This window comes from Rattus rattus, chromosome 3 (assembly GCF_011064425.1).
Source record: "Rattus rattus isolate New Zealand chromosome 3, Rrattus_CSIRO_v1, whole genome shotgun sequence".
NCBI lineage: Eukaryota > Metazoa > Chordata > Mammalia > Rodentia > Muridae > Rattus > Rattus rattus.
In genome coordinates, this window is record NC_046156.1 from 64,737,055 (window position 1) to 64,763,206 (window position 26,152).

The window sequence follows — 26,152 nt, forward strand, 5'->3', positions numbered from 1 at the left end:
CTTGACATCAAATACTGACTGGACTCAGGACGTCTGGGTTAGATTTCCAGGACCACATCAACTGAACATGGCGGCAGCAGCACTAATAACAGTAGTGCAGACTCTGGGGGTAGAGACAGAAGGATCAGAAACTCAAGGTCATCTTCAGCTACATAGCACATTTGAATCTAGCCTGGAATACATGAGACTCTGCCCATGCCTCCTTACACCGCACCACCCCCAAAACCCCCAAAAAAGGTAAGGGGCTAGAGAGATGACTCATAAGTTAAGAATGCATGTTGCATAAACTGAAGGCCCAGAATTGGAATCCCCAGCATCCACAGAGCAAGCAGAGCCTTCCACAGACACTTGGAACAGGGCGAGGGGAATCTAGCAACTTTCTCTGGCCTCCCCACAACCACCCCACCCACCCACACACACGCATATACAATGAGGCAGACCTCTTCAAATACAAAAATAAGGCCATACTGAATTGGGTGTGGCATCACAGTACTCTCTATAATCAAAGCACTTGGGAGAGTAAGACACAAGGATCAAGGCTGACCAGAGCCATATAGAGAACCCTGACTCAAAGTGGGCAAAGGTGTCATACTACTGGTTGTGTTAGTGATTGTCTGTTCATTTAAAAACAAAAACCAGAATCTCATGTGTAGCCCCAGCTGGCCTGGAACTCAAGGAAATCCATCTGCCTTTGTCTCCCAAATGGTGGGACTAAAGGTACACACCAGCACCCCTCAGCATGCTTTATTTCTTTTGATCCTCCTGACAATGTACTATCCTTGTCTTAAAGTTGCAGAAACTAAAGATTAGAATGGATAAGTAACCTACTATGGAAGCAGGCCATGAAGTTGTCAGCCTTACATAGATGCTGGCTGGTGGACTTCAAAGCCCGTGGCCTAACCAGTGTACATATGGCATGGCATCTATGTTCTCCAGAGGCACACAGTTCAGAAGTCATGAAGAAATGACCAATCTGAGTGTGTGGTACTAAGGCAGCACCTATTAAGATGACCAAGCCTGTGTTTGCTGAGAACAGGAAGTCCTATAGACCTAAGTCTGGAGGATGAGAACTTAAGAAGAAAGGGTCACTTGCAACAAATCATATGATTACAACAAGAGTTCTTACAAAAGGAGCATTCCCCTTGTACAGTTTAGGGCTGGGTGGGGGGTGTTTGTTGTTTTTCTTTTCCTTTTACCTTTGCCAACTCCTACCCTGAGATGTATAAAAAGCCTCTGTCCATTTTAGTGCAGCAAAACAAAAAAAGTTAACAAAAGAAGTAAAAGCCAATATTGATGCAAGAAAGTTGGCTTGGTGGCCACAAGCACTTGCTGCTCTTGCAGATGGCCTTCCAGTTTGGTTTCTAGAACCCATGAGGGCTCATAACCACCTGCAACTCTAGTTCCTGATCATCCAGTGCCCTCTTCTGTCCTCTTCCATACACATAGGCATAAAACTGACAAACAGAACGAAATAAGGGCCAGGTGTGATGGTTCATGCCTTTAATCTCCGCAGGCAGAGACAACAAATCCCTGAATTTAAGGCCAGTTTGTTTGACATAGTGAGTTCCTGATCAGCCAGAATTGCATAGTGAGACCTTGTCTCAAAAAGGGTGCATTACGAGCCCTGAAGATCTGTGATTGATCCACAGCACTGACTTGTGGCTCACAACCATCTGTAACCCCAAATCCAGGTTGGCCTCTGAGGGTACCAGTGGGCACACGTGGAGCACAGTCTTACATGCAGGCAAAATACCCATTCACATAAGATTAAAATGTATAGTTTGTTCACGTAAATGTTTTCGTTTGCCTCATGGATAGTGTTTGAGGAATTGCATTATGTTCACTCTGGAGCTAAGCCGAGGGAATTGGACACAGAATTGTTTGTCCTGGAAGTCAGTCTAGCAGGTTGCTTTCATTGATACCTCTTTAAGACATAGGGAATCCATTTTGTTAGTTTTTTATTTACTGAAGGGAAAAAACTGAAGTCATCCGAGTACTGTAGAAATAGCACCACCTTGTGGCCATTGACTATTTTAGTTAATTTTATCTCTGTGTATGGTTGTTGCTTGTGTCTATATTTGTGCACTATGTGCACTCCTGTGCCTGTGGAGGCCTGAAGAGGGCGTAGATAGCTGAGACTGGACTTACTCATTGTTGTGAGCTGCCATGTGGGTACCAGGATTAACCAGGGTCTCCTGGAAGAGCAGCCAGTGCTCTCAACAACTGAGCCACCACCTAGTTTTTCTTTTTTTTTTTTTTTTTTTTTCGGAGCTGAGGACCCAGAACCTAGGGCCTTGGGCTTGCTAGGCAAGCGCTCTACCACTGAGCTAAATCCCCAACCCTAGTTTTCTTACTTTTTAAAAGATGTATTTATGATTCTGAGTATGATGTATATGGAGGGATGCTCTTGTGGAAATCAGTTCTTCTGCTTCTCTGTGGCTTTATGGTAACTGAGTTCACCAAACTTACACAACAAGCATCTTTACCCTGAGCCATCCCGCAGATGTGGCAGATGTGGCAGATGTGGCAGATGTTGTGGCACATACCTGAAATCCAGGCACTTGAAATGCTGAGGCAGGAACTTTGAAAATTTAAGGCCAGCCTGATCTATATAGCAAGTGCCAAGACAGCCAGGCCTTGTCTCAAAACAAACAAAACAACAAGAACGATGATGGGTGGAAAGAGATAAGGTGCCTTCTCCTAGTATGAGGGTGTATCGCTCAAATGCTGTCCTGAGTCTTCTGTGTGTTTAGCATTTTGGCTTTGCTGGCAAGAGCAGGAGGGATGGGTCCCTCCTCAGCTATCAGTGGATGTCCTTGTATATGGTGGGGGCGGGACGGCAGCTGCCTGCTCCCTCCTTCTCTCCTTATAATCTATATGACTGCTTTGCCTTCCTGGGTGTCTGCATACACACATGCTCCTGATGCCTGCACAGGCCAAGAGTGTGTTAGAGCCCTTTGAACTGTAGTTACAGGCAGTTGTGAGGTGCATGTGTGCCAGGCCGTGAACCTGGATCTTCTGGAAGAGCTAGGCCCTCTCTCCAGCTCCCCTCCGCTTTATCCTTCTTTCCTTCTGCCTGAGACAGGCTATTCTGTAACCTGGGCTGCCACAGCAGGAGAAGATGAGCTCAATGGCCGCTCTCAGCTGGTTTTCATTTTAAACTGAAGTATTTCCACTCGAAAGGGACCCCCTAGCAGTAGGCTAAAGGATATTGGATTTTGGGAGAATACCTGCCTCTGCTGTAAACCTGACTTACATTCTAAAAATTATAGCAACCTACTTCTTTGCACTGTTGGTTTGTATTAAAATCTGCCACTGATATCTCAGATTTGGCATGTGCTTGGGAGGGTCCTTGGAGCCCCCACACATACATGAATGCAGACAAACACAACACACAATGATGAAGGGCCGAAGAGTCAGCTAGGTGGCTAAGAGCAGTTGCTACACAAGCATCAGGACCACACTCGGATCTCAGCACCCACATTAAAATGAGCTGGGATCTCACGTTCAGCCACGATTCCATCTACGAGAGAGGAGACTCACTGGAACTGCCAGCTTCCAGAGGGGCAGAGAAAAGTGTGGGTGCCCCACCCACCACCCAACCCTCGGTCCAGGAGAGTCATACCTCAGTGGCCCAGCACTGTCTTCTGGCCGTGTATGTGCACAGGCATGCTAGTGTGTCCCAGACATACACACTAAGTCCTAAGTGCAAAGGGGTCAGAAGGTGGCCAAGCAGGTTAAGACCCTTGTTGCAAAGACTCACCAACAAGATTCTATCCCTGCTTCTCGAGTGATGGAAAGAAAAACTAACTTCTACACGTTGTCCTTGCTTTCCCTACCCATGCTGTGCCACTCATACCACACATAAATCAATACATAAAGAAATAGGGAAAACTTAATATAAGATGTAGAAAAGAGGGTTGGCAAAATGGCTCATACGGTTAAAGAATTTGGTGCCAAACTTGATACCCCAAGTTCCATCCCTGGGACCCCAATGTGATAGAGACAGGACCTTTCCCGGGTTGTTCTTTGATTTCCACATGTGTACATTGGCCTGTGCATATCCATACAAGCAAGCACAAATAAATGTATTTTTTTAAACATGGGGGGGGGTAGAAACAGGTGGATTTCTGTGAATTCAAGGCTAGCCTGGTCTGCACAGTGCATTCTAGGCCAGCTAGGAGTTAGTCCCTGTCTAAAACAATAAAATAAAAAATGATTTTTAATGAAAACAAAAGGTAATGAAAAGAGTAGAGATTTTTAGAGTCAATCTTGGATATCGTATTAGTTATTTTCTTAAACTGATTAAACACTCTGACCAAAACCAATCTGGGGCAGAAGGGGTTTGTGTCAGTTTACAGATTGGCAGAAGGGGTTTGTGTCAGCTTACTGCTGTCCTGTGCGTCTGGCAGTGCACCCTGGAGGTGGCTGTTGACCTGCTGGGCTCTCATTGCTCTCAGCTCCTCTTCTGTTGCTCTTGAATTCATACCCTAAACTCATAACTGGAACCATTTCACGTCTGTGCAAGGCTAGTTCGTCTTTAGGCTCTCTTGAGGGAGTTTTTCCTTTAGGAAGCAGCTCATACAGCCCAAGCTGGACTTGGACTCCTAATCCCACTGAATGCTAGTATTATAGACATGCACCCTTGTACTCTACTAATTTGAGAAATTTTCTTAGCATTTTTCTCATATATATCTCCTCAAATGTCATCTGTATTTTTCACCCCCATTCCAGAAGTTTCTTCTGAGTATAGTTAACTAGTTTTCACTTAGTTGGACACTTTACATATTCCCTCATTACATGTCACTAATGATTCTTATTTTGCTGGTCATAGCTAGCAAGGCTAGCTATGGTACACCCAGCACTAACAAGGTGAGGCAACCAGATCTTTAGAGTTCAAGGCTAGACACAAGTCAGACCTTGACAGAGTGAAAGGAATGGGAGAAGAGTAATGAAAGGGTGTTTATAACTGTCTCCTTTACTCCCAGCACTCTGGAGGCAGAGGTAGCCAGACCTCTGAGTTCAAGGCCAGACACATCCATCTTGTTTGTGCTGAAGCACATTGCACTAACCCTCACAGTGGAGGCTCCGGTGCTGTTAGAGACCATGCATAATAGTGGACGTGGATTAAACGCATTTCCTGAGCTGCGCATGTGTTCCCAGATACCCAAATGTAGAGATAGGAGACTCACCGAGCACAGAACCCAAGGCCAGCCTGGGCAACTAACCAAGACCCCAGCCGTTACATTAATCTTAGCACTTGAGGAGCTGAGGCAAGAGTGCCGTGAGCTGTTGGCCAGTCTGGCCTTTGTAGTGAGACCATGTCTCCAGAAGAAAGTTAGTTAGCAGTGGCTGCGCGGATAGATTGGTTTCCATTTTAAGACAGTCCCTGACACAGCAGTATATGTGCTAAAACAGATTCAGAGGATAAATGATGTGACTGAACTTAGTGAATTGTTAGTAAAGATCAATTTTGTTTTATATAGTATTGAAACATATTTTAGTGTCATGATTCCCTGATAGAGACATAGTTTGAATATCAGTGTTACACCAAGCATTAAAAAAGCAGATGATCCCAGAACACTAAACATTTTCTTTTGTAGTCGGACCCGAGGCGTTTTTTGCACGTGAGTGTCCAAGCACCTCAGAACAATCAGGTTCCAGCTGAGCGTCCGAGAGCTGTTTCCCGCACCAGTGACAGTGACCCAGTAAGTTGTTGATGGGGGTGGGGTTTCAGAGACTATAATTTGTGTTGCCATACATTGCTTTTACATATCAGGATACTGGTTTACATGTGTTGTTTTTTTTTTTTTTTTAAAGATTTATTCATTTATTATATAAGACACTGTATCTGTCCTCAGACACACCAGAAGAGGGCATCGGATCTCTTTACAGATGGCTGTGAGCTACCATGTGGTTGCTGGGAATTGAACTCAGGACCTCTGGAAGAGCAGTCGGTGCTCTTAACCGTTGAGCCATCTCTCCAGCCCACATATGTTGTTTTTTAACAAATTCTCAGTTGTTTGATTTTACCAATGAAGTCTCAGGAGTCAGACCCTGGGGTGAAAGCCTGCTAGCTCAGAGAACAGGGAAAGAACCCAGTTGCCCTTCCTCCTCAGCTAACATCCCAGAAGCAATGCCCCTCTCTCATGCTGTCTTCAAACTAAATGTCCTTCCCTTCTACTTCCTGTGTGTCTCTCTAACCTGACTCCTTTACTCGCTATGGTTTTTTCTTAATAATCCCGTGTTCCCTCTCTGTCAACTAGTTGCTTGTTCTGCCTCTTAACCTGTGGTTGACTTTATTTAATGAAATTTATAATATTCAAGCAGAAAGCTCTTGGATTAAAGTTGTGTGCTAAGGCTGAGCTATACTACAACTAAAAACAGTTTTTCCATTAATGAACATAATCTTGGGGTTCACAGTGTGATCAAATATCCTGCACTGTACATAGACTCAGGTAGATGAGACATCACTAGATCACCTAGAGTGCTGGGCTAGCACTCTAACACACATCTTCCCTTGTTGCTCTGTGGTGCCGTAAAGTACAAACTTGGTCCAACTTCCTTCTAATGTGATCTGAGTAATGAATTCGCCTAGTGCCAAGAATCTTGCTGAATTAAAAATTCAAAACAAACAGATTGGTTAAATTCAGTTCCTTCTGAGATAAGTCTTTCAGGAATTATGTCTTGAGGTGGGCCACGCTTTCCTTAAAGGAGCACTTGGTGCATGTTTGAGACTTGTGGTTGAGAGTGCCCTCCGATGTTCTTGGTTCCTCAGCCCTCCTGTAAATGAGCATCCAGGCTGGGAAAAGCTAAGCCCCGTGCGTGGAGTAGCCCTTGACTAGTATTCAGATTGTTCATGCGTGATGGTGCACTGCTTTCTCATAGTCAAAAGTTGGACAGCACCTTCCTGCTTTGAAGGCAACTTTCCTGGTGTCTTATCAGCAGGACTGTTCCTTTTCTGAGCTGAAACCCTGACAGGCTGGGTACTTTTCTCCCATGCCCAGTGCCGGTGCCATCTCCTATAAGTAAAATCAGTTGTGTGGTCTGTGCTTTTTTACCGTGAAAGAAGGGCTTCGCCCGCCTTTTTTCTGTGCTGTCCCAAATGTCATTCCTTCCATCCTAATGTGGCTGTGGCTGTGTAGAAATGTAAAAAGATAGCCTCCACAAAAACGAAATTTTATACAGGCGTGTTTAACTTTCTCCTTAGCATTTGCCTATTCTCAGACTGCAAAACGAAATAAAATAAATTAATGAAGTCATCAAAGTGTCATTCAGTGTTTCAGTGTTTCCATGGAAACAGTATCATGCAGATCTTGCCACAGGACTGGAGCATCTCTTCATAGCTTAAAAGAATCCAGGTGGCATATCTGTCCCCGTTAACAGTTATCGCTGAACAACTAATTTTCATCAGGCCACTGACTATGTAATAGACTGGATTTGGGGTCACCAGTACTTTATTAGATATTAGATATTAGTTGTGGATTTCTGCCTGTGTTATGTGGAGATCAAAGGACAAGTTGTAGGTCCTATGTTTTGAACTCAGTTGTCAGGGTTGGCAAGAGGTATGTTTACTCACTGGAACTGTCTTGCTGTCCCAGCACCCAATGTTTTAACTGAAAACCCTGGCCTGGTGGCACACGTATGTAATCTCAGCAGTCTGGGAGCTACAGCAGAAAGGCAAACAAAAGTTCTAAGCCAGCCTGCACTACACAGCAAGACCATGTCATGAAAAGGGGTGCTTTCCCTGCTAGCAGATGTTACTGTTTGCCCAAGCTGTGGCCTCTGCAGGCAGTATCTGCTCAGAGTGGTGGAGGAGGGGGTGGTGGTGGTGGTGGTGGAGGTGAGGAGGTGGTGGGGTGGTGGTGGTGGTGGTGGTGGAGGAGGTGATGGTGGTGGTGGTGGGGTGGGGGTGGTGGTGGTGGTGGTGGTGGTTGTTAGCCATAGGTCTTTAGGCTTATTATGATTTTTATTTTGTTTGTTGGTTTTTTGGTGCAAGGTCTCTATAGCCTAGGCTGGCCTGCAATTCAAGATAATTCTGCTTTAGCTTTTGCGGGCTGGGACAACAGGCAATATATAACCATGTCTTTTCAAAGTCTGGATCACACGTGAGCTCTTGTTCCTGCTTGTGTGTTTCCAGGCTAAGCACGGGGAGCAGCATGAGGGTCAGCACTACAGCATCCCCCCGCAGGATCTGAAGACGGTGTTTCCTCACGGCCTGCCTCCTCGATACGCAATGCAGGTACTCCGACAGAAACTCGCCCAAAGTGTGGTGTGTGGAAAAGGGTTAAATGGGAGGTGTAGACGATTTAAAAGTCAGCTAAGGACTCGTAAACACCACAGTTAGAATTTATCTTTTGTTAGCCACTTAAGTACACTTCAGAACCAGGGAAGTATTCTTTTATAATCAGTACCTTTTCCCTCAAGTTACTGAGCAAGTTTCCAGAAGTCAGGTAATTAAACTAAGTGACTCGAAGGTAGGTGTGCTGACACATACCTGCAATCCCAGCACTTAAGAGGCAGTAGTAGAAGGAGTGCTTCAAATTTGGGACGAGTTTGGCCTGCATGGTGAGTAGTGGGCCAGCCTAGGCTACATACAGTATGAGATCCAAGTCCAAAACCTCATGTGTGGTGACACACCTGTCAGCCCATCACTCTGGGAGTAGCAGCACGAAGATCTTTAAGGTCATCCTTGCCTCCATGAGATCTTTAAAAAAAATTATTTCTAAGCTAAATAGGAATGATTTTCCAAATAAATTGTATGTACGTATGTATGTATGTATGTATGTGTGTGTGTATGTATGTATGTATGTATGTGTGTATGTAGTATGTATAGGTGTACATTCATCAGACCCAAGTGTCCTTCCTCAAGAGACATCCATGTTTTACTGGCTTTTTTTTTTTTTAAATATGGGTGTTTTGTCTTCATTTCTGCCTGTGTCTCACATGTTTTCAGTGCCAGAAGAATCTAGGAATGGTGTGGGATCCTCTGGAACTGGAGTTATAGACAGTTGTGAGCAGCCATTTAGGTGCTAGGAGTCAAAGCTGGTACCTCTGGAGGAACAGCCTGCGCTCGTAACTGACTAGCATCTCTCCAGCTCACCCCACCCCTTCCTTTTTACCAAGGTCTCTGACTGGGGCCTGGGGCTTCCTAGTAAGCTGCAGGGCCAAGCGCACTCCCATGCCCAGATACGTTTTTATGAGCGTTGGAGCCTAAACTCTGGTTCTCACCACCTGCACGGTCTCCCTCCCCTGGTTTTCTTTGTGTTGTTGCTTTTGGGTTTTGTTTTGTTTTTTTTTTTTTTTGGAAGGGGGGGTGGTTCGAGGTGGTGTTTTTGAGTTTTGGTTTTTGGTTTGTTTGTTTGTTTGTTTGTTTGTTTGTTTGTTTTGGCTTGTGGGATTGTTGTCCTAAAAGGGTCCTGCTGTGTTATTTTGGCCTCCAGTTTGTAGCAATTCTCCTGTCTCAGCCTCCTCAGTGCTGGTGTAATAGGAACCTATCACCACACCTGGTCCTAGAGATGAAACATTTTTCTAAATGTGTTTATTTTTTGTTGACCCACATCATGTGTGGCTATGAGGGCTACTGGGGATTGCCTCTCCCACCTTGTCACTCTAGACATCACACGAGGCACGTCAGGCTCAGCAGCAAGCAAGGAGACTGATGATGACCGACTAATATTAGAATATCGGCAGTGGTGGTGCATCCCTTTAATCCCAGCACTCGGGACAGAGTTCAAGGCCAGCTCAGTCCACAGAGTGAGATCCAGGACAGCCAGGCACACAGAGAAACCCTGTCACAAAAAAAAAAAAAAAAGAGAGAGAGAGAGAAAAGAGAGGAATTAACTTCTAGACCATACCAAAATTGTCATCAGAATTTTTGTTCGGAGTGGAGGCAGGGCATCAGCTCAGTCTGCGTGGGAGAAAGAGGTCTTTATATAAAAGCAGCAGCCCTGGATCTGAGGTCCAGCTTAATAGTAGGGTGCTTGGGTATATTTGCCTGGGATGGACTTCATCCCCTTTTTCACAAAATAAACAAACAAAGAACCATCAGAAGCTGGCTATTTATGTTACTTGATAGGAAGCAGTATACCTCAGATATTAGCTAAATGCATGGATTGACCTTCAGATGTAACCCAGACTCTCAGACCGGGATACAAATGCGTTTAGAGATCTGGTTCGTCGGGTCTCGACTAGTGTGCCTGTGGTTAGAATGGCCAGGAGTTCCATGCCTACCTTCTTTCTGCTGTTTACTTAGGTGAAGACTTTTGGTGAAGCTTGTCTGATGGTTAGGAAGCCAGCTCTCGAGCTTCTGGGCTACCTGAAAAATACCAATTTTGCTCATCCAGCTGTACGATATCTTCTCTGTATCCTTTCAACACACCTGGGTCCTCTTAAGTCTTGTGTTCCCCCCTCACTTGAGAAAGGAAATGCTGCTCACTTTACCTTTTGTTTTTGTTTTTGTTTTTTGTTTTTTTTTTTTGTTTGTTTGTTTGTTTTTGTGAGACAAGCTCATGCTATGTAGCCCTGGATGCCCTCAAACTTAACCAGATCTGCCTGCTTCTTCCTCTCCTAAGTGCTGTGATTGAAGACTTGCACCAGCACATGTAGGCAAGAAATGCTGTTGCTAGGAAACATGTTGTATCTGGTGTTTTCTTTAACACATACTTCAGATGGAGAGAAGGGGACAGGAAAGACCCTCAGTCTCTGTCATGCTGTTCATTTCTGTGCAAAAAGTGACTGGCTGATTCTGCACATCCCAGATGGTAAGGGCTTCCTGGCTGTCTTCTCTGATGGACAGTCGCCTTGCTGTGGGGCAGCACTGTGACTGCTTAGGAGACAGGGGCCATGCTGTACTGCCCTTACTGACTCTGAATTTGTGAGATAAAACAAGCCCACTCCTGCCCCGGCCTCCCGAGCGCCAATAACAGACACTTGTCTGTTAAGATTCTGAGGACCCACAGATCCACACCCTTCCTTGACATTTTAAAGTTGTTCAGTGTGGGCTGCTGTCTGTACGCAGGTGAGGGCAGGTGAGAGACAAGGCTGGAGCCTGTGATTGGACAATAGAAAAGAGGGGCGGGCTGAGAGTTTTTGAGAGACAGGAGAGATAGAGAGGAAGAGGAAAGAAAATGGAGAAAAAAAAGAGGATCTAGAGTCCAAATGGCTTTAAATAGCCACAGGTAGCTTTGAATATCTTATAAGAGATGAATAATTACAAGACAATTTGTCTTATCTAGGTGGGACGTTTATATTCATATCAATTGACTCTGAGTTTATTGTTATAAATTGAATTTATTGATATAAATCTGATTGATAAGTTACAAGCCTCTAGAGTTTTGATTTTACCAGGTTACGGGGATCTGTGACGGCTAACCACCAAGGGCGAATGGCTAAAATGAGAGCAGGATGCGCACAAGAGAGCCATGATGGGCAATCGCTACATGAGACTAGCCATGGAAGCAGCAGGACCGCTAGGGCCAGAGAGTAGCCAACATTAGCTTGGGATGGTGCATGTCATATTGTTTAACGCACAGTTCGGTATAGATTTTAATCCTCGTGCTTTGCATATATCCTCTTTTGTTCAATGTTTAAATATCCACATTTACTAATTTGCCTTTAAAAGTTGGCAGTAAGGAGTGATGGCAGTCCACTTGATATTTTATGTTCTGGTTACACTGTAATGTCCAGTTTAAGGTCAAGAACAGAGAGGATCAGTCCCCAGTACCACCGCACAAAAGAAAATATGCTCTGGGGTTGGGATTTAGCTCAGTGGTAGAGCGCTTGCTAAGCGGGCGCAAGGCCCTGTTCGGTCCCCAGCTCCGGAAAAAAAAAAAAAAAAAAGAAAATATGCTCATTTGTTCTCTTTTTAATGTTTCTCCTAATTTAAAAAGTCATTTGTAGGGATAGAAAGATGATTCACAGGTAAGAGCACTGGCTGCTCTTGCAAAGAACCCAGGTGCGGGTCACAGCACGGACACAGCGGTCACAGCATCTGCATTTCCAGTACAAGGGGACCCAACACGCCCCTTATGTCAAAACATCCACAATACAAAAGGAAAGAAATGAGTTCTTTTTTTTTTTTTTTTTTTAGGATTCTTTTTTTTTAAAGATTTATTTATTTATTATATATAAGTACACTGTTGCTGTCTTCAGACACACCAGAAGAGGGCATCAGATCCCATTACAGATGGTTGTGAGCCACCATGTGGTTGCTGGGATTTGAACTCAGGACCTCTGGAAGAGCAGTCACTGCTCTTAACCACTGAGCCATCTCTCCAGCTCTTTTTTTTTTTTTTTTTTTTTAAACAAAAAAGTATACAGTATCTCAAGTTACTTTGTTTTCTTATCCACTTTTAGCTCATCTTTGGGTAAAAAACTGCGGGGAGCTGCTACAGTCCACTTACAACAAACAGCGCTTTGATCAACCCTTAGAGGCCTCTACCTGGCTGAAGAATTTCAAAACTACCAACGAGCGCTTTCTGGGTCAGGTGATTGGCTCTGGGAATTCAGTGGGAGATGACCTTTGTGCTGACAAAGCAGAGTCTGTCTTCTTTGTACCTTGAGGAGTTGATACACTGTAGGGAATCGGCCTTGCACTCAGGACGAAATGAGCCATTTTGTATCCCTTTAATATTTTTGGCTCACAGTGGGCTCATAACTTGAAATGCATTTGTTGATCTTCAAAGAGATGGCTACTAGTAAAATAAAAGTCTGGACTGATTTTTACTGTTCCTGAGAGAATCTTGAATCTTTCACAACAGAAAGGTTTTCCTCCAGATAAACCAGAAGTGTGAGAGTAAAATTATCCACTCCAGTTTTGATTTATTCATTTGCTATGTAGATTGGTCTGGTTCTGAACCTACGACCCCAGGCTAGCCTTAAACTTAGAGTCCTGCCTCAACCAGGAGAGCACAGCACCAGCACTCTAGAGTGAGCTCTAGACTCAGGCTTTATAACTGCATGTAAAGGCTCACAGAAACCTCACTGCACTGCTTGTTGGCTGAGATGGTGCAGCAGATGAAGCTCTTATCATTGTACCTCCTAACCTGAGGTGGAAACCAAGGCTCCACATGATGGGCAGTTTGTCTGTGACTTCCACACCTGCATCCTAGCACAGATGGCCCTACATATATACATACACATATACAAATAAATGTATTTCTGAAAATGTGAGTGCCAATATTTGTCAATACTACTCAAGGAAAGAACTCTTACCCCCAAACCCTCCCCCACCTCCCTGCACACAAAGCTCCAGGAAGAGGTTAGAAGTCTAATTTCTACATTGTACCTCCTGTGGTGCAGCTGAACCCTATGCCTTTCTGATTTGGAAAGGCTTAGGCCTAAGCGAGCAGCCTGTTTTATTTTCTTATTTCTTTCTAAATGTTTGCTTGCATTTAGATAAAAGTTCAAGAGAAGTATGTTTGGAATAAGAGAGAAAGCACTGAGAAAGGCAGTCCTCTGGGAGAAGTTGTCGAACAGGTACAAGAAACACCAAAGCACCACTTACACTGTGTCCTAGCCAGAGAAAGCAGAGGGACAGTCCTGCCTCTCCCCACAGGGCCTAACGCGAGTGAGAAACGCCACTGACGCTGTTGGGGTTGTGCTGAAGGAGCTGAAGACGCAGAGCTCCCTAGGACTCTTTCACCTCCTGGTGGCTGTGGATGGAGTCAACGCCCTCTGGGGAAGGACCACGCTGAAAAGAGAAGATAGAACCTTGGTAGGAATGGTCTGTTTTCTCTGTTCTGTCCTGGGCGAGCTCTGAGGCTCTCCTCTGGGAACCAGAGAAGGTTTTGAATTATATAGAGATAGAGCAATAGATGCCTGGTTCTGAGCACCCAGGTACACTTCCTAGCAGCCAGCGAACGTCCACAACCTATGTCACTCCACCTCCAGGGCCTCCGCCATGGGCACATGCATGCATTCAGGAAGAACACTCATCGCATAAGAATAAATCTTTAAAAACAATAGCTTGCTCCCTCTCGTTCTCTCTTGCTCTCTGGTTCTTACCCTCTTCCCCCTTTGTCTCTTCTCTCCCCATTCCCCTCCCCCTTCTCTCCAGGAGCTCATGGCCAGCCTCTACCTTCTATTTCTCTACTTAGGGCCCCCCCCCCTACTACCCTCTTACTCCTCTCCATGAATAAACTGTGTTCTATACTAAAACAACAGCAGCAGCAGTAGAGTGCTGAGGTGTAAGCCAGCAGCGTGGCTGTGGTGCACACATAAGTACGCGTGGTCCATGAGTTGCACTGTGTGTCTAAGAGCCTAGACTCCACCTCCAGCACTGCAGAAGCAGGGAAGAGACAATAACTTAGCTTCAGGAAACCAAAGGTGTGGGCTTTCTATTGCTGTGGTAAACCATCCGACCCAAAGTGACTTCTAAAGGACAGAGACAGATCCACCTCACAGCAGCCCACTGACGGAAGGCAAGGTCGGAACTCACGGCTGAAACCTGGAGACAGGAACTGAAGCAAAGGACCGGGAGGGATGATCCTGAGTGGCTTGCTCCTCCCTGCTTGTTCAGTTTTTCTTAGACATTGCAGGACCGCTGCCCATGGATGGTACCGCCTACCCTTGTGGGATGCTCCCCATCACCCCCATCCACCACCAATCAAGATGGCAGCATTTGCCAATGTTAACTGTCCCCAAACACCCCTGGCTTGTGTCCTGTAGACAGAAACCTACCCAGCACATGCTGCTGCCACCTCGCCATGCCTGCCCGCCTCACCATGCGTCGCAAAGCAAGGGCACACGTCAGAGAGGAGGAGGACCTCCGCTTTCCTCCTGGCCCTAAGACTTTTCAAAGGGAGGATGTGGTCTGTGCAGAAGTCAGTAACGTCAAGGGAGAAAGGCGCACTTGCTACAGTTGACCTCTCCTCCCTGCTGCTTCTCTCCTTTCTCCCTCCCCCAAACCCCTCTCTCTCGTTCTGAAGGAAGTGTATTCAGGTGCTACGATTGCAGCAGTTAAAAAACTTTAAATCATTGTCAATTCAGTTTTCCTAGGGAAAAAGCCAGGAAAGTCATAACCTCTTCACTCTCTTGTTGACACCATGTAGATTGCCCCGGAGGAACTCGCCCTTGTCCACAACCTAAGAAAAATGGTGAAAAATGACTGGGTGAGTGGCTTGTGCTTGGGACTTGCAGGGACTGTGTGTCCTTACTGCTCATTTGTCTTACGTAGCATTTACACAGAGTAACCCAGAGAAGTTCTTTACTGACAGAGCCTTCGCACTAGTGTGTGTGTGTGTGTGTGTGTGTGTGTGTGTGTGTGTGTGTGTGTGTGTGTGAAAGTGCGTGTGTTCTTGCCTGCCTGCCTCTTTGTCTCTCTGCTATTTGTTTATTTGTTTACTTTTTTTTCCGGAGCTGGGGACGGAACCCAGGGCCTTGCGCTTGCTAGGCAAGCACTCTACCACTGAGCTAAATCCCCAACCCCTATTTGTTTACTTTTTATTTGAGGCACCAGCTCACTGTGTAGTCCTGGCTGTCCTGGAGCTTATAGAGATCTGCCTCCTGGGTGCTGGGATTTAAGGCCTGCACAAGCAAGACAGCGAGATATGATGAGCTCACCCTGCATGTGAATGTAGCACTCATTCTGCCTCAGATCTGAACTCCTCTGCTTCATTCAATTGCTTAAGTACTAGGAGTGCAGGAATCACAGTCAACATTAAAAATAAAAGTATAAGATCTTGCAGGAATTTATTGTCAGAACCAGATCTAGAACTAAGAACTGATTTGTAGCCAGTTAATTATGCATAAGCACACTGTCATGACGCTGCTGTGAAGTCTACGAGTGACTGTGTACCACGTGTCTTACTTTCATCGTGTCTTACTCTCGTTGTAAAGTCCAACTGTTTGCTTGTTTTCAGCACGGAGGAGCAATTGTGCTGAGCTTGAGCCAAACCGGGTCTCTCTTCAAGTCCAGAACAGCCTATTTGCCGCATGAGCTGCTGGGAAAGGTCACAACCTGGAGAAATCTGCTTCCCTTAGAGCAACCATTCTGTCTAGAACAGCGGTTCTCACCCTGTGGGTCGAAGCGCCTTTGGGGGTCACCTGTCAGATGTCCTGCATATCAGATGTTTACATCAGGATTCATGACAGTAGCAGAATGACAGTTATGAAGTGGCAACAACCAATTTTGTGGCTGGGGTCAGCACAAAATGAGGAACTGTACTGAAGGGTCGCAGTGTTAGGAGGGTTGAAAACCACTCATCTGAGAGACTGTCTCTCATGTAACATTTCTGGGCCTTTCACATGTGTGGCGACCATGGTACACTGCAGGAATTGTGTGGGCTCTGGGGCTCCCACGGTGGCCATCAGGCTTGTACAGAGGAGCCTTGACCTTCTGAAGCTTTTCGCCAGCCTTATGTCTCTTAAATTTCCTTCGTTAGATTTATTCATTTGATTTTACTCTATGAATGTTTTGTCTGAGTCCGTGTATGTGCTTGTTGGATTCCTTGGAATTGGAATTATAGGTGGTGAGCTACCATATGGGTACTAGGATTCAGACATGGGTACTCTCCAATTAACACGTGCCCCTAAAAACTGAACCATCTCTCCAGCCCCCATGTCTTTTTTTTTTTTTTTTTTTTTAGATTTATTTATTTATTATATACAAGTACACTGTAGACGCACCAGAAGAGGGCACCAGATCTCATTACAGATGGTTGTGAGCCACCATGTGGTTGCTGGGAATTGAACTCATGACCTCTGGAAGAGCAGTCAGTGCTCTCTTAACCATGAGCCATCTCTCCAGCACCCCCATACCTTATTTTAAATTTTTTTCTTATTTACATTTTTTTTTTTTTTTTTTTTGGAGTTGAGGACCGAACCCAGGGCCTTGTGCTTGCTAGGCAAGCGCTCTACCACTGAGCTAAATCCCCAACCCTTAAATTTTTTTCAAAGTTGCATTTATAATAGCATGAATAGAAACATTTGTTTTCTCTCTGATACAATTGTTTCTTTGCTACTTGGTGGATTTGTTTGGGAAAGTCTTACTGCTTTAGTGATTTTTGGCAACTAAACCCCAGTCCTGTGCATGCTAGACCAGCCCTCTACCTCTGAGCTGAAACCCCAGCCACAGTTGAATGTGTAAACTCTGAGACCAGGACTCGATGTGTATCTCTGGCTGGCTTGGAACAAACTCCCTGTGTAGGTCAGGCAGGCCTCAAACTCACAGAGACCCCCACCTTGGCCTCCCAAGCTCTGGGACTAGTGTGCGCTGGTATGCGCAGTCGACTGTAGATTCTTAGTTAGTGTAAAACTTGTGTCGCTTTTCCCCCTTGTCATTATTTTATGTTTTCAGTTGGTTTATTTTGGTTTTGTTTTGTTTTGAGGGACTCACCATATATCCCACCATATATCCCAAGCTCGTCATGAATTTGTGGTTTCTGTGGCAATGCCCAGACCCCTACACCCACTTATCTCCTTGTTAAATATAATGTCCATGGCAGTATAAGCAGTCACTAGGCACCAAGCATGCCGTCCTGTGGGAGGCAGGAAGCTGAGAGCGGGGAGGCTGAGTAGGAAGGGGGGGAGAGGTAGAGCAGAGCACAAGAAAAGAACCCTGTCCTCAAAGTAGTCAATCTCTCTGTAGATTTGGTTCGAGACTAACACTGTATCATTTATCCTTTCTGTCTGCAGGAAGGATTTAATGCCCTGGAGCCTTTTCTTCCCATCCTCATTTCCAACTATAATCCAAAGGAATTTGAAAGTTCCTTTCAGTATTACTTGGAGAACAACTGGCTTCAGCATGAGAAAGGTCAGTCCCTTGCATCCCTCCCACTGGCCAGCAGCGTCATCTGCTGAGCCCCTGCACCAGGTATCTGTGTGCATCACTGTGACCTGGTGTCCATAGCTTACTTGGGCTCACAGATTCAGAAGGGCCCGTCAGGCCTCTTGAATCCATGTTCCTAGACCTGTAAGAAAGCGGTACATCCCAGCCCCAGGAGCAGAGGGTCTCACATCACTACAGGCAGAGAGAGAAGGAGAGGCCTGGAGAAGGTATACCCATAGGACACTCCCATAGGGACCTGCAGAGCCCCAAAATCTAGAGCCACCAGCTGTGAACCCCAGCTTGATGCATGACTCACAGGGTACACTGCCTCAGACTGTGACAGGCGCCCCACTCTCCCTGAGCAGTGACCGGTATACAAATGTGGTTGGAAGATGGCTACAGTGTTGCTGCTAAAGAAGGAAGCAGCTCCAGTCCAGCTACTGGGTTGCTTACAAGGTCTGCACTGCTGCCCTTCTCTGCAGTTCTCACTGACACAAGTGCTTGCCCCGTGTGCTGGTTTTTTCAGGTTTTTTTGGCAGCATAAGCCCTGACCAGAGGCAAGGATGCTCTACGCTTTTTTTTTTTTTTTTTCGGAGTTGGGGACCGAACCCAGGGCCTTGCGCTTGCTAGGCAAATGCTCTACCACTGAGCTAAATCCCCAACCCCGCTCTACGCTTTTTTAAAATTATCTTAGCTCCTTCCTGTGTATCTGATCACCTGTGCTAGTGTTTGAGGAGGTGGTGAGCCTCCATGCGGGTGCTGGATGTGGGTCCTTTGCAACAAGTGCTTTAACCACTGAGCCAACCTTCCAGCTCCTATTGAAGGCAGTGCCGATGAGTTGGTACTGTGAGTGCCTGGCACTAAACCAGGTCTTTGCTGTCCCTTCTCTCAGGCTCAGAATTAGTAACTTTTTCCTTTTCTTTTGTTTGCTTAGGCAGCATCTCCCTGTGTACCCACGCTTATCTCCTGCTATCTGAGCCTTTTGAGCTCAGCACATACTGCCACACAGGGCCTCAGAAGCTCTTTTCTCTCAAGGCCAGATTTGATGGCTTGCGTTGCAAACATTCTAGCTGTCACCCTGGATATACAAAAGATGTAGACAAAGTAAAGTGTTCTATCTGGGCAACAGGAGCCAGTAATGACTGCCTATGCTCCCGGTCACTCTGGGCGCATGATACCTTGGTACAGATGATAATCGGTGTAGTCCCTGCCCGGCACATGCAGAGCTCTGGCAGGAGTAAGGTCTCGGGTTGGTTTGGGGTCATGGTCTGAATGGGGAAGCTTCTGACGTCTTGGTGTTTGGCTCCGTTTTAGCTTCAACAGAAGAAGGGAGGAAGGAGCTGAAGTTCCTGAGTAACTGCAACCCTGAGCAGCTGGAGCGGCTCTGCGCCTCACTGTGAGCGGACACGGAGCGGCGAGCCGGGAAGACGCCTTCCTTCCACTGCCTCACAGGAGGGAGGCCCACGGTTCCAAGCCAAGCAGCCCGATGGCACTGACGGACGTGTGACAATGGGATGTCTGGTTGTCCTACAAGGAATACCAGTTTTCTGTTAGGATTTTTCTATTAAAAGTAGATCTGTTTCTAAGTATTGTATTAGATTTGCCATAAGGAAAGTTCTACACTGGCCAGGTTCAGTTTCTCTGGCAATGTTTGTTAGCATCTGAAGAAACTCAGCTCTACAGAAATTACTAGTTCTGTCTTCTGGACTTAAATCAGTTCAGGAGACCAAGATTCACAGCCGAATTCCTCCTAGACAGGTAACTCTTCTTATACAATTTCTGTTTGTGCTTTCTTCTGGATTCCGCAGAACATTGCTGGAGCTCCAGCTGAGTTCTGTCAGGGTGACGTGGCCAGCCCTGTGCCACATAGCCCTGAGAGCGTCCATGCTGTATAGTGCATTGACACTAATGCAGATGGGCGGGTTCAGTGTGCACACCTAACAGTAACAGAAATGAGACAGTCACTCAAATCAGCATTGACATTGTTTGCACACATTCGGGGTCAGGACAACAGTGAACATCAGCCTCTCCTCCTCCCGTGCTCATATGGGTTTGGGGGGACAAACACTGTCAGGCTTGCAGATTACATGGCAAATGCCATTATCCACTGCTGCCAACTCACCAGAAACTGCCACACCCAGGTCAAGACTTTTTGGTTTTCTTTCTTTTCTGAAGCCAAATCTCTCATGTAGCTCAGACTGACCAGAACTTACTATGTTGGCAAGGACTGCCTTACCCTCCCACCTCTACCTAAGCTTAGGTTAGAGACACACATACCCAGGCGGAGTCCACAGTTCTCACTTATTAGCTCTTTGCTTTACCTTGTCTAATTGCGCAGCAACACTGAACTTTAAGGGCGTTGTGAGCACCCTTACCTAGCAGGCAACTGCTAACTGACAAGATGGCTCCTTCCAGCCTTGGCTGTTATGATGCTTTATTTGAAGAATTTCCCGTGAGAACCTGAACACCCACCATGATGTAGTCCTGTCTCCGAGGACTAGCCGCTCAGTGTCAGCTCAACAAGAGATCACTAACATCACATTCCAGACCAACTCCCACACCCGGAAAGGCTGTTAGTGTAACAGTAGTTCTGTGTGTGACTTGTGCCCACAGTGTTGGGGTGGGTGCTAGGCACCTGCCCCTGCTGGGCCAACGCTCTGCACTGAGCCACAACTCCATCCTACAAGTCATTTTATGTATCTCCTGCTGCTTCTGCTTCCATATTGGACCCCAATTTAGCAGGCCCCTGGGATGAATCACGAAGCTTCTGGCTTATTCAGGTAGCATCTCAGGTAGTCCTGAGGTAGGCCGGGCTAGACTGACTTCCCAGGCCTCCTAGCTCAGCTTCCTGAGTGTTGGGATTAGCATGAGTGTAACCACTGCACTCAGCCATATTTCTGTCTGCTTTTTTTTTTTTCACTAAGTGCCCACTCAATTCATAATTTGAAACAAAGGAAGTAGCACAGCGTAGCACTGAAGGCGCTGCTCAGGCTCTGTGCCTCTGTACAACAGTAGAGAGAGCTGCCGTGAGCCGCTGCACCAGCGAATACCCACCTCAGCCTGCGTTCATGCTGATGGCAGCTCGACCCTAAAACCACTACTGCTCTTAAGTAGTTGATTGCAAACTCGGTCTCTACCAGCAGAAGTGACAGCCTTGTGCCTTGGGGAAGCTCATCGCATTGTAAGGCTCTCACTGGAACTGGCCAGTCCTAATCAAGAATGGCCCTTTCGGGCACTTAGAAAGTAAGTTCAAGGCCAGCCTGGTCTACATAGTGAGTTCCTGAAGAACCACGAACTGTCTCAAAACAGAGTGGCCTTGTCATTTCCATAAGTGATTAACAGACCTTTTACTTGTGGGTTTGGGGAGGTTTGCTTCAGCAGTGCAATGCCTCGTGTGTGACGCCAAAGACTGATATCCACTGTCCTTGTCGGTCACTCTCTACTGTAACTTTTTCAAATGCCTGTTTTTAATGAGGGTTCCTAAACACGTTAACCTACCTTTTAGCCCACTACCCACCAGAGGTAAGAATACCGAAAAGAAAGAATACTGGGGACCCAGACCTGTTTAAGAAGGTTCCCTGGACAACTCCTGTCTGTGTTGCCTGGGAATCAGCGGTTCAGTTCCCAGGTCGTCAGAGGCAGCTCGGTCACTCACTGACACCTCACGGATACACCAGCAGTCCGGTCCCGTAGTCGGGAGCAAACAGGAAGCAGCCAAGGCACTACCTAGCAGAGACAGCCAGGGCTCAGCCTCAGCACAGGTCGGCAGGAGGAACTCCAGAAAGTCTCTGCTGTGTGTCTCTCAGGGAAGTCCTGAGACCCACAAGTGGTTACACAGCTACCTCGATAAGCAAGCCTAGCCCACCTTCCATCACTGTCAGCCCTGTCTACAGCCTCTAAACATCACGTGGTCTCCACGGGTCTCAGCTGCCATCACTGCCAATTAACCCAAGTACAATGACGTGGCAAGAAAACCACTAGAAGTTTTTTGATGTTACTCTCTATGGAGTCCCGACAAATGCATTTCAACTACACAGTGTAAGGCGGATCACTACATGCGTTTATTAGCAAAGACTCCTTCATCGTGTGTTCTTTCTCCTGCTTGCTTTAGCAGAACATCTCTCCTGTGTCTCTTCAGTGAAGCGTTTCTTCACAAGTCTGCCTTAACCTCTCATGTGTATGCACTTCAGCTAAACGTTCCTTCACGTATTTGGGCCAGCAAAACACCAAACGACTTTCTGAAGAACCCTTAAGTTTCCACTTCATTCTTTCCTAAAACTAAAAAAGAGAAAGTTCTTTGAGTGACTGTGAAAGAACAGGTGTTTGTGCTGTTTGTTTTCTCCTTCCCTCATGGGGACAGTGTTTCCAAAGAACCCTTAAATTTCCACTTCACTCTACTGTGTTTTTTTTTTTTTTTTTTTTTTCCCCCTTCGGAGCTGGGGACCGAACCCAGGGCCTTGCCCTTCCTAGGCAAGCCCTCTACCCCTGAGCTAAATCCCAACCCCACTCTACTGTGTTCTTGAAGCAGATTCTGTTAGCCCTCGATATTGCAGGTGCACCTAGCTAGCTGGCCAGTGGGTTTGCAAGGTTCCTAACCTACTCTGCCAGTACTAACACTTTACAAACCATGCTGCCTGGTGTTTACCTGACCACACGGGGTCATGGCAAGCTCTTTAATGTCAGTTGGATTAATCAGGGGTATCTGAAGAAACCACATGTGGGATTTATTTAATATATTATAAATACATTTATTTATAAAACTAGGCGTGGTGGTGTACTCAGTAGGCAGAGGCCACTCAATCTCTCATTTCAGGCCACTTGTCCCAGGACAGCCAGGGCTACACAAGAGAAACCCTGTCCCAAGAATAAAATTACATATATATGGGTTTTATTAGAGTCTTCAGGCTGTGGTCTGGCTAGTCCAACAATGGCATCTCCTGATGGAAAGGCCAGGAGTCTGGTACCCACAGCAGCAGAATTTGTCCGTGAGAGCGAGGACAAGCAGACGAAAATCAGAAGCTTTCGCCTGTGGTTTTTAAATGGGCCTACTCTGCCCAGGCTTAGTTTGGGTCTCCCCACTTCCTGTGATCTCGTCAAGCTGATCCTCACAGGTGGGCCAGCTGCTTAGGTTTCAGTGGACACAGTTGGGACAACCAACGCCCATTTCCTCCGCTCTGCTTTTGGCCACTGCGTGTTTTGTTAATGAGTAAGGTGATTTATTAACACTGCCTCCTTTGTTCTGACGCTGCTTGTTGGTAGCTGCCCTCTGTCCAGCATCCCTGTCTAGATCTTTCTGCCCCAGAGATGTCATCTTGCCTACTGCTCCTTTCCCACTCCGCCGCACTCTGGGGCTTGGAGGGTCTGCTGTGCCACACTATTGGCCTCCCCAATAGTGGCTGTGCCTGTTGCTGGCTCTTTGCCGTCCTCTCTAGATCTTAGTCATGGAACCACACCAACTGTGCCCTGGAGGTTCAGGGCCAAGCAGCACTGTGGAAGAGGGACAGTTCTGGCTGCTGTGCCAGCGGGACCGCCCTCCCATTCGAGGACTTAGAGCTTCCCAGATTTTTTAAAGGTTGATTGGTTTGTTTGTTTGTTTAATGTATATCGGTACACTAGCTGTCTTCAGACACACCAGAAGAGGGCGTCAGATCCTATTACAGATGGTTGTGAGCCACCATGTGGTCGCTGAGAATTGAACTCAGGACCTCTGGAGAGCAGCTAGTGCTCTGAACTGCTGAGCTCTCTCTCTCCAGCCCTCTTCCTAGACTTTTTGAGGGAGGACGCAAGAGCCCTGGAACTAGTTGACTTCTTTTATATAATAACTCCAGGCATCTTGCAGCCTCCCACACGTGCCTGACAGGAAAGCAGTTTCATTTTGTTTTCTAACATATTTTGTTGTTTTTTGCTTGTTTCTTTGTTCTTTGAGACAGGTTTTCTCTGTATAGCCCCGGCTGTCCTGGAGCTCACTCTGTAGACCAGGCTGGCCTCAAAACTCACAGAGATCCACCTTCCTCTGTGCCGTGATTAAAGGTGTGCGCCACCATCACCCAGCTGGTATTTTCATGTATTGATTATTTGGGAATCTCACATCACGTATCCTGATGGCTCCCATCTTCCAGTCCTCCATGTTCCCCCCCGACCTCATACCAGGCAAAAAAAAGGGGGGGGGCATTTTTGTGTTGTTCATATACTCGCTGGAGCTGGTCAAACGCCTGGTGTCCAGGCCCAAGAGAGGCTGAGTCTTCCTCCACCTGCACTTCCGCCACCCAGAGCTGGTAACGGTGGAGAACTACACCTCTACACCTTTTTTTCTTAGTTCTCCTCTGATGGCTTCCTTTCTTAGGCTGTTACTTTTCTGGTGATGAGGGGGGCTGTTGTCACAGAAGCCTTCTATGTTCCTCTTTCCCAAATGTGTGTCTGCAGTCATCAGTACTCCAAGAGCAAACTCCTTGCCCTTTACCGTCAGCGGGGAGGGAATGGATCCCGGGTTTCCACATAGTTTCTTGGCAACAGCACAAACCAAAAATGTCCACTTTAATCTCCCGTCAGCATGTGCTGAGGACCTCCACCATGTCTCTGGTTGGCAGAACAACCCACAGACATCAACATGGCTCACTGCCAAGGCACAGGCCACTGACCAGCATGGCCTCCAGGAGAAGCATGGACCATGAAGGTCCATTTACTGGACTTTCTTCATCCCGAATATACTGCTGTTCAGAGAAGGCAGCCATTTGGCTGGACAGTTTGTTGGGGGCTGAGGTCATCATTCTGCCCACCCTATTGGGTAAAGCCTTGCCCTTCTATCAACCACACCCTCTCTCACAGCTGTCAAATCTTTCCGGCTTAGCGCCTCTGTCTCTCCTGCCTCTCCATCACACACTCTGTTGTAGTGGCATTGGAAGCTGCAGTGTGTCACACAGCATTTTGTTTTCTCTTACCCAGCTTTATATGCAGATTGCAGTAGTTGTTGGTCTGGTTTGAGCCCTCAGGCACTGGCTACACCAATACAGGATCTGACTCCTCTCAAATATCCCATGGTTATTTACTCCAGCAGCTCATAGATGAAGTGGATGTTGGGGTGAGCCAACTCAAAGCCTGGTCCTGAATGACAGCTGAGTTAGTCTACCAGGATCTCCACTGGGCCCACACACTAGCCCCTGTGTTACCATACCATAGCCAGCAGGGAGTAGCAGGCCCTGGTTTTGATTTATTGAGATAGGGTCTCATGTAGCCCAGGCTAGCCTTAAATTTTTTTCATCTTTATTAACTTGAGTATTTCTTAGCCTTAAATTTTAATCCTCCTCCCTCTACCTCCCAAGTGCTAAAAGTACAGACATAAAAATTATGCCTGGTTTTTAATTCCAATTCTTAATTTATTTTACCAAATATCATAATTTATCTAGGTTAAAACCTAGACCCTCCCACAATCCTGATATTCATAATTAAATGGTTTTAAAATGTATTCCGTTATTGATTGTGTCTGTGGGTTCATGAATGCCACAGTACCCATATGTCCCGGAGATCAAAGCCAGTCCATATATCCCCATTTCTAGGACACTTATGATAAGCTACTGCACACCAACAGTCAATTGGTGTCCTGATTTGAATGGCATGTCCCCCAATAGCCCCAAACATTTGAATAGTTGGTCCCCATCTGTTGGAACTTTTATAAAAGAATTAGGTGTGGTCCTGTGGGAAGTATGTCACTGGGCTCGGCTTGAGGCTTCAGGAGTCCTCTGCTATCCTCAGTGCAAGCACTTACATCGTGTTAGCCATCATCCTAGCTCTAATCGTAGTATGCCTCCGTTATTAGCTGACCTTTCATGTCATCAATAACACCAACCCTCCCCATTGCTTGTACGGTGTCACTGTGAATTCAAGGATCTAGAACGTTATTTCTCTTATGTGTGTGCATGTGAGTACAGGTAGCTGCGATGGCCAGGAGCATTGGCTGTCCTGAAGCTGGAATTTCAGGCCACCACGAGCCGCCAGACAGACAGCTGGAAAACTTGTTATTGTTCAGTGTCATAAAATCACCTGTGCTGGCTCGCAAGCGATCATCATGCCAGGAGATTGTCGGACTTCAGTGGATTGATATGCCCCGGCAGTAGTGGAGTCCTCGGATCCTCATCTGAGGGTCCAGGAGCTCCTCCCAGCTACGTGTATGTAATTCTCCCCTAATTGTGTTTGGCCTCTGGCTCTGAGTGATGTTAGAGTACATAATCTCCAGGAAGGCTGGGGGTTTGGAGGAGACACAGGAGGACTCAAGACTAGGTAAAGACTTTGCTATGCTAGCAATTCCTCAGTCATTCTATAAGTAGGCTCAGTAAACTGGTTGGTTCCCCAGGTTGGATAAAAGAAATTCAAGAGACTAGTAAAAAT

At 46.4% G+C, this 26,152-nt stretch overlaps 1 protein-coding gene across 1 annotated transcript; it reads left to right on the top strand.

The window, feature by feature from the left end:
* Window positions 1-195: 195 nt before the first annotated feature.
* Window positions 196-19,397, top strand: Dap3 (death associated protein 3). The gene is made up of 12 exons (XM_032896941.1): window positions 196-237; window positions 5,604-5,708; window positions 8,141-8,242; window positions 10,256-10,364; window positions 10,671-10,763; window positions 12,358-12,488; window positions 13,399-13,479; window positions 13,559-13,717; window positions 15,054-15,113; window positions 15,864-15,953; window positions 17,638-17,755; window positions 19,085-19,397. The coding sequence occupies exons 1-12, from the start codon at window positions 196-198 to the stop codon at window positions 19,168-19,170; spliced, it is 1,176 nt and encodes a 391-aa protein (XP_032752832.1). The 3' UTR covers window positions 19,171-19,397.
* Window positions 19,398-26,152: the final 6,755 nt, after the last annotated feature.